General features: G+C 46.9%; 1 protein-coding gene across 1 annotated transcript in view; it reads left to right on the top strand.

The window, feature by feature from the left end:
* The first annotated feature begins 5,967 nt into the window (after positions 1-5,967).
* FHIP2A (FHF complex subunit HOOK interacting protein 2A) overlaps positions 5,968-9,345 on the top strand; it is a 47,522-nt gene continuing 44,144 nt past the window's right edge. The window contains exon 1 of the mRNA XM_077454936.1: positions 5,968-6,168. Coding sequence (XP_077311062.1) covers positions 6,124-6,168 — 45 coding nt within the window. The 5' untranslated portion in view covers positions 5,968-6,123. The remainder of the gene's footprint in view (positions 6,169-9,345) is intronic.

Genomic DNA, 9,345 nt, shown 5'->3' with positions numbered 1-9,345 from the left:
CTGGTGGCAGGCGATGATGGCAAGTGACACGCTCAGGGATCCCACTGATTTTGCATTATGGTGAGTTGAACTATTTTGTTTTATATAACAGAACAGAAATTGGTTAGAAGGCATGGAGGTCAGCAATGTGTTCCCTTCAGGGGCTGCATACAGTATACTGCATACTTTGTTGTTAAAAATTAATATAAGCCGTTGCCTGGGTACTGTGCCACATGGATGTGGTAGTCTGTTGTTCAATGGCATGAGTTAATTATTTTTTTGTGGGGGGGGGCCATACAACATTTTGCTATGGGGCCCTTTGATTTCTAGTTACGCCCCTGGACCAGACAGTACATCTCTGGAGGTAATCAGTACCAGGATGGCACTGGGTGACTTAGACAAGGGCTTCTGGGTTCCATGTGCCCTCCCGTCACAATATGATTGTAAATTTCTTGTGCTTGTGCATAAGACATTTCCGGGATGTTTCATGTGTTTTTTTAGGGCATGTTTAGGGGCATGGCATGGTAGGTTATGGATTGAGTGATGCACTGGTGGTGAATAAGCCTGGAGGCCTGGTTCAAAAGTTTGAGGCCAAGCCTACATGTGCGAACCTGAGTAATGAGTAGGGTGCAACGGATCGGCACTGATCCGTGATCCAAACGGGTCACCACGTTTGGATCGGTACACACACTGTGATTCTTTGGAGCGCTACGCGGTCTCGGCCTTAGGAAAGGCTGCAGCTTCGGCCTAGTTCTGGAGCGGCGGGCATCTTAGTGCACCTGTCGGCATTTACAATGTGATTGCTCCGTCAAATGACGGAGCGAACACCTGTTAAAAAACTAGTGTCATGATGACGTTGGTTCCTCTCTCCCCTCTCTGTACAGATATGTACAGTGGAGTGTAGAAATCGGATGGCAACAGCGCTGTGGGCTGCATCTTTAGTGCCCACAGCTCTGCTCTGTGACAATTGCAGTCTCAGAGACATCCCTTCATACTCAGCCAATACCCTGCCAATACTCTGCAATTCCGTGCCAATACCCTGCCATACCCTGCAATACTGGGTAATACCCAGCCATACTAGGCAATACACAGCCATACCCATCCATTTTCAGCCAATATTACAGTGGGGGAGATGACGTGGATATTACAGTGGGGACTATATTTTGGTGGAATTTGCACAGGTTTTTGCAAATTCAATTATTATTTGCTGATCTGAAAAATTATCCGATACGTGACTTAGATCCGAGGAACGATCCCATCCATGAGTTTTTTGAGCCGTTGCACCCATAGTAATGAGATGACGTATGTTTACAGATGATATGTGTTTTCAGTAGTGTGTGGGTGTGTGTGTGTGTGTGTGTGTGTGTATAGATAATATAATTAATAAATAGCAGGACGCATTTTTATATAGGCACATATAGGGTAATATATAAAAAAAAATTAAAGATTAGGAATAAATAGCAGGACGCATTGTTATTTAGGCACACATAGGTTAATCTAGAAATAAATACATTTTGGGAATTAATATTAAATATAAACATAAATAAATAAAAATTAGTAATAAAAAGCAGGACGCATTGTTGTATGGGCACAGGTAGGGTAATATATAAATAAATAAATATGGTGAATAAATAACAAATATTTAAAAGAAAAAAAGAAAGATTAGGATTAAATAGCAGGACGCATTGTTATATAGGCACACATAGGGGAATATATAACAAAATCAATAATAATTTAGAACAAATGTGAAATATGTTAAAAAATAAAATATAGGATTATGACTCAATAACAGGAAGCATTGTTGTGTAGTGACAGGTTGTTATAAGAACATAGAAGCATCCTCCTTATAACCGCCCCACACACTGGCCCTTCCATTATTATTTTTTTGGTCAAAAACTATGGCTATCGAACTATGGCTATCGAAACTATCGAAAAGTGTCCTGTGCGAATTATGCATGCGCCGCATTCGTTTGTTTTCTTGATTCTCACCGCACCACAGAAAGTAAGAAAATTGGAGTTCCCATCCTCATCACCGCCCACACTGTATGGCTATCAGAAAGTGTCGGTATGTAACTGCGCATGCGTCATGTGCCCTTATCACTGCCCCACACTGTATGGCTATCAGAAAGTGTCCGTATGTAAGTGCGCATGCGTCATGTGCCCTTATCACCGCCCACACTATATAGCTATCAGAACGTGTCCGTTTGGAAGTGCGCATGCATCATGTGCCCTCATCACCGCCCACACTGTATGGCTATCAGAAAGTGTCCGTATGTAACTTCGCATGCGTCATGTGCTCTTATCACCGACCACACTGTATGGCTATCAGAAAGTGTCCGTATGTAACTGCGCATGCGTCATGTGCCCTTATCACCGCCCCACACTGTATGGCTATCAGAAAGTGTCCGTATGTAACTGCGCATGCGTCATGTGCCCTTATCACCGCCCCACACTGTATGGCTAACAGAAAGTGTCCGTATGTAAGTGCGCATGCGTCATGTGCCCTTATCACCGACCACACTGTATGGCTATCAGAAAGTGTCCATATGTAAGTGCGCATGCGTCATGTGCCCTTATCACCGCCCACACTGTATGGCTATCAGAAAGTGTCCATATGTAAGTGCGCATACGTCATGTGCCCTTATCACCGCCCACACTGTATGGCTAACAGAAAGTGTCCGTATGTAAGTGCGCATGCGTCATGTGCCCTTATCACCGCCCACACTGTATGGCTATCAGAAAGTGTCCTATGTAAATGCGCATGCGTCATGTGCACTTATCACCGACCACACTGTATGGCTAACAGAAAGTGTCCGTATGTAAGTGCGCATGCGTCATGTGCCCTTATCACCGCCCACACTGTATAGCTATCAGAAAGTGTCCGTTTGGAACTGCGCATGCGTCATGCGCCCTTATCACCGCCCCACACTGTATGGCTATCAGAAAGTGTCCGTATGTAAGTGTGCATGCGTCATGTGCCCTTATCACCGCCCACAATGTATGGCTAACAGAAAGTGTCCGTATGTAAGTTCGCATGCGTCATGTGCCCTTATTACCGACCACACTGTATGGCTATCAGAAAGTGTCTGTTCAGAACTGCGCATGCGTCATGTGCCCTTATCACCGCCCCACACTGTATGGCTAACAGAAAGTGTCCTATGTAAGTTCGCATGCGTCATGTGCCCTTATCAACGACCACACTGTATGGCGATCAGAAAGTGTCCGTTTGGAACTGAGCATGCGCCATGTGCCCTTATCACCACCCACACTGTATAGCTATCAGAAAGTGTCCGTTTGGAACTGCGCATGCGTCATGTGCCCTTATCACCGCCCCACACTGTATAGCTATCAGAAACTGTCCGTATGTAAGTGCGCATGCGTTGTGTGCCCTTATCACCGCCCCACAATGTATGACTATCAGAAAGTGTCCGTATGTAAGTGCGCATGCATCATGTGCCCTTATCACCGCCCCACAATGTATGACTATCAGAAAGTGTCCGTATGTAAGTGCGCATGCGTCATGTGCCCTTATCACCGACCACACTGTATGGCTATCAGAAAGTGTCCGTATGTAAGTGCGCATGCGTCATGTGCCCTTATCACTGACCACACTGTATGGCTATCAGAAAGTGTCCGTTTGGAACTGCGCATGCGTCATGTGCCCTTATCACCGCCCACAATGTATGGCTATCAGAAAGTGTCCGTATGTAAGTGCGCATGCGTCATGTGCCCTTATTACCGACCACACTGTATGGCTATCAGAAAGTGTCTGTTCAGAACTGCGCATGCGTCATGTGCCCTTATCACCGCCCCACACTGTATGGCTAACAGAAAGTGTCCTATGTAAGTTCGCATGCGTCATGTGCCCTTATCAACGACCACACTGTATGGCGATCAGAAAGTGTCCGTTTGGAACTGAGCATGCGCCATGTGCCCTTATCACCACCCACACTGTATAGCTATCAGAAAGTGTCCGTTTGGAACTGCGCATGCGTCATGTGCCCTTATCACCGCCCCACACTGTATAGCTATCAGAAACTGTCCGTATGTAAGTGCGCATGCGTTGTGTGCCCTTATCACCGCCCCACAATGCATGACTATCAGAAAGTGTCCGTATGTAAGTGCGCATGCATCATGTGCCCTTATCACCGCCCCACAATGTATGACTATCAGAAAGTGTCCGTATGTAAGTGCGCATGCGTCATGTGCCCTTATCACCGACCACACTGTATGGCTATCAGAAAGTGTCCGTATGTAAGTGCGCATGCGTCATGTGCCCTTATCACTGACCACACTGTATGGCTATCAGAAAGTGTCCGTTTGGAACTGCGCATGCGTCATGTGCCCTTATCACCGCCCACAATGTATGGCTATCAGAAAGTGTCCGTATGTAAGTGCGCATGCGTCATGTGCCCTTATCACCGACCACACTGTATGGCTATCAGAAAGTGTCCGTATGCAAGTGTGCATGCGTCATGTGCCCTTATCACCGCCCACACTGTATGGCTATCAGAAAGTGTCCGTATGTAAGTGCGCATGCGTTGTGTGCCCTTATCACCGCCCCACACCATATGGCTATCAGAAAGTGTCCGTTTGGAACTGCGCATGCGTCATGTGCCCTTATCACCGACCACACTGTATGGCTATCAGAAAGTGTTCGTATGTAAGTGCGCATGCATCATGTGCCCTTATCACCGCCCACACTGTATAGATATCAGAAAGTGTCCGTTTGGAACTGCGCATGCGTCATGTGCCCTTATCACCGCCCACACTGTATGGCTAACAGAAAGTGTCCATATGTAAGTGCGCATGCGTCATGTGCCCTTATCACTGACCACACTGTATGGCTAACAGAAAGTGTCCGTATGTAAGTGCGCATGCGTCATGTGCCCTTATCACCGCCCACACTGTATAGCTATAAGAAAGTCTCCGTATGCAAGTACGCATGCGTCATGTGCCCTTATCACCGCCCACACTGTATAGCTATCAGAAAGTCTCCGTTTGTAAGTGCGCATTCGTCATGTGCCGTTATCACCGCCCACACTGTATGGCTATCAGAAAGTGTCCGTTTGGAACTGCGCAAGCGTCATGTGCCCTTATCACTGCCCACAATGTATTGCTATCAGAAAGTGTCCGTATGTAAGTGCGCATGCGTCATGTGCCCTTATCACCGACCACACTGTATTGCTATCAGAAAGTGTCCGTATGTAAGTGCGCATGCGTCATGTGCCCTTATCACCGACCACACTGTATGGCTATCAGAAAGTGTCCATATGTAAGTGCGCATACGTCATGTGCCCTTATCACCGCCCACACTGTATGGCTATCAGAAAGTGTCCGTTGTGAAGTGCGCATGCATCACGTTTGTTTCTCACCGCCCCACACACTGCCCCTTACAAGTGTTAAAAAGCATTTATTATCCGCCCTCTTCACCGCCCTACACACAGTGCATTACATAGTGGAGCGTGCATAACCGCCCAAAACCATGCAACTTTTGTAAATTGTACGAGCCTCGGGAACGTATCACCACCCACACTGTATGGTCTGTTGCGAAGTGCGCATGCGTCACGTTTGCTTCTCACCATCCCACACAGGCTATCAGAAAGGGTCCGTTGCGAAGTGCGCATGCGGCACGTTTGATTCTCACCGCCCCACACACTGGCCTTTAAGTGTTAAAAAGCATTTAGTATCCGCCCTGTTCACCGCCCTACACACCGCCCTACACACCGCCCTACACTCTGTGCATTACATAGTAGAGCGTGCATCACCGCCCAAAACCACGCCCCTTTTGTAAATTGTACGAGCCTCGTGAACGTGCGGTTGGTTGTAGGGCGTGCCTAACCGTCTAAAACCACGCCCCTTTTGCAAATTGTACGAGGCTCATGAACGTGCGGGAGGTTGAGGCGATTTCATGAGTAGTGCGCATGCTTGAATGATCAGCTGTTTATTTTCGGCAATTTCCGGAGAGTGGTATGTCGATGGGTTGTAATGCGTACTGCGCGGCGCATGCGCAGTTGAGAACGGACAATATGTGACGGGGACAATATGTTATAGGACACCGGTGTGTTATAGGACACCGGTCGGTGTGTCAGGCTGGCGGGGAGGCGGCTGGTGTCGGATCGGTTGGCCCAGCAGAGGCGGAAGATGTTTTCTCGGATTTCTTCCATCCTGCAGCAGGCGGTGGAGGCGGTGAGTAAGGCCGGGAAACGGAAGGGGGAGGCGGTGCACTGCGTACTAGAGTCCGGGGATCCCGTAGGAGCGCAGGCCGCAGTGATGATGTGGCTGGAACTGAGCGAACTGACCACCTGAGTGTGATATGTGTACAACTGACCGGGGGGGATCCGTGTATATACCATGTACTGTATATAGATACTACCCCCCATCCCAGGTGTGTATACATGGGCACCCCCTCCCCCACACTGTGTACAATCATTACCATCTATACACTATATATATATATATATATATATATATATATATATATTCTATTCTATCCTATCCCCATCAGAGTTCTGTGTGTGCATGTATCTCTCTCTCTGTATTATCTGTGTGTGTTTATATCTCTATCTCTATCTTATACATGGCACTGTATATACTCACTGTACCCCCAATATAGAAATCACCCCCCCCCCGATATGATGGTATGTACATTTTCATATGCCAATTATACCCCAAATATTATACATACACCCCCCCCCCCCCATATTATATACCTCAATATTATATATATATGTATATAAACACCCCCTCCCATATTACACACATATATACACACACACACACACACTATATCCACCATACTATATATCTCTATACCCCAATAATATTTGTATTCACCCCCATAGTCAGGGCTTGACAAATTTGCTTAGAATCTAGGTGGCACTGGATTTGCACTGGCAGGTAGAACTGCGTGGCACTGGTAGGTGGCATTGGCAGGTGGCAACTGGCAGGTAGCACTGGATGGCACGTGGCACTGACAGATGGCATTGGCAGGTGGCACTGGATTACACGGCCAGATGGCACTGCTTGGCACTGGCAGATGGCACCAACTGGCAGATGGCACTAACTGGCATTGGCAGATTGCACTGGCAGGTGGCAATGGGTGGCACAGATTGACAGGTGGCACTAGTTGGCTCTGGCAGATGGCACTAGCAGATGGCATTGGCAGATGACACGCACTGGCAGGTGGCACTGGATTGCACTGACGGGTGGCACTGGATGACACGCACTGGCAGGTGGTACTAACTGGCACTGGCAGATGGCATTGGCATGTGGCACTAACTGGCAGGTGGCACTAACTGGCACTGGCAGGTGGCATTGGCGGGTGGCAATAACTGGCATTGGCAGGTGGCAATAACTGGCACTGGATTGCACTGGCAGGTGGCACTGGATTGCACTGGCAGGTGGCACTGGATGGCACTGCTTGGCTCTGGCAGGTAGCACTACTTGGCACTGGCAGGTGGCGCTGGCAAATGGCATTGGCAGGTGGCACTAACTGGCATTGGTAGGTGGCACTGGATTGCACTGGCAGATGGCAATGGGTGGCACTGGATTGCACTGGTTGGCACTAACTTGCACTGATTGGCAAGTGGCACTGGATTTCACTGGTTGGCACTGGCAGGTGGCACTGGCAGGTGGCACTGTATTGCACTGGCAGGTGGCACTGTATTGCACTGGCAGGTGGCACTGGATGGCACTGGCAGGTTTCACAGCCTATAGTGTAACTGTGAAACTGAATGCTCCCTGCAGTGCTGCACTGTGTGAAACTGTATGGAGAGCGAGAGGAGCTGACACATTCAGCATGATGTCAGAGGTGGGCGGGACCCGGCAGCTATCCAGCCAATGATTGGGCTGCTCAAGAAAGGGGAGTGGCCTTGTACATGTATCGGCCCGTCCAGATCCCATCCCATTGGCTGGTGTTGGAAAGCAGGATCCTGCCCACCCGACATTCAGCCTCAATTTTGACAGCTCCTCTCTACACACAGTTTCACACACTGTGGCACTGCTCTGCCAACAATGTGTGAAGGGAGGAGGATGTCAGCGGCTGCTGAGCTGCTCTCTTCCTGCTCCATCCCGACTACCAGACAGTGCTCTGTGTCTGGAGGCACCAGTCACAAAGCAACAGAGGCACCTGTCAGTGACAAAAACCCAGGCGCCAGGGCACAATTTCTAGTCGCAACGGCGACCTGGCGCCTGGGATTTGTCGAGCCCTGCCCATAGTATATATCTCTGTACCCCCATATTATATGCCTCTATACCCCCAATAATATATATATATATATATAAATAAATTAGATCTATACCCCATATTATAGCTTTATACCCCTAATATTATATATACACCCTATATTATATCTGTATACTACCAATATTATATATACACCAGTGTTAATTTTAGTCTTAGGACTAAAATGACATTTGCGGTGCCCCTCCAAGCCGAGAGCACACCCAGACGCCTTGAATCCTCCCTCAGTTACTGCACCTCGGACCAGCCTGTTCCGAGACCAGGTCTATTGGAGGTAACCAACCAAAGCATGTTGCAGAGCGATGGATGATCCCTTGTAGGGCTGCAACTAATAATTATTTTCATAATCGATTAGTTGGCCGATTGTTTCTATTAATCAGTTAATAACCTTAAAAAAAAAAAAATGGGTGAAATTGATGTTCATTTTCAACCACAGTGACGGGAAAATTTAGAAATAATAGAAAACTTCTTGGTCAAAGGAATTTTCAGACAGTGTATGTGGTTTTTGTTCAGAATTTAAGTGAAAATTTCAAACATAATTCTTTCATTCAGCGAATGTACAAACATTTTTCATCTGAATATTCTCACCTGAAAATTGATCCGTGTGGCCAGCATAAGGCTCAGTACACCTCTATGCAGTTTTTGCTTTTGATCTGTTTCTGCAGTACTTTTTGCTGTGCGTTTTTGATTTTTGCACACGTGATTTTACTGCAATTTGCGTTTTTTGCAGTTTTTTTTTTTGGGCATATTAAAAAACGCATTACATTCTTTCCTGCAGCTTCTCCATTGAAGTACATTGAACCAAAAAGCACTGTTTTACGTTGAAAGTCCCCGACCCTTTCCAAATACGCAGTGGCTGAAAAAAAGCGCAGATATGAACGTGTCCCATAGGAAACCATGTAAATGAACTGTAGTGCGTTTTCTACAGAAAGCGCCAATAAACATATAGATGTGAACCAGGAATAAGATGTTTAGTAACATAATGGGGTTAAAAAGACTAAAATTAGCCCTTCATAGTATAAAAAAGCAGATAATCGCTACTGGAAGGGGTTAATTTTTTTTTTTTTTTTTTTTTTTTTTTTTACTGTAGAACAGTGAATGTATTTATGGTAGTGATTATA

Source organism: Lithobates pipiens, unplaced genomic scaffold (genome assembly GCF_037356315.1).
Source record: "Lithobates pipiens isolate NorthernLeopardFrog02 unplaced genomic scaffold, aLitPip1_a1.2 Scaffold_25, whole genome shotgun sequence".
In the NCBI taxonomy this organism is placed as follows: domain Eukaryota; kingdom Metazoa; phylum Chordata; class Amphibia; order Anura; family Ranidae; genus Lithobates; species Lithobates pipiens.
Note: the sequence above shows the minus strand (reverse complement) of the source record. Positions and strands in the feature narration are given on the sequence as shown.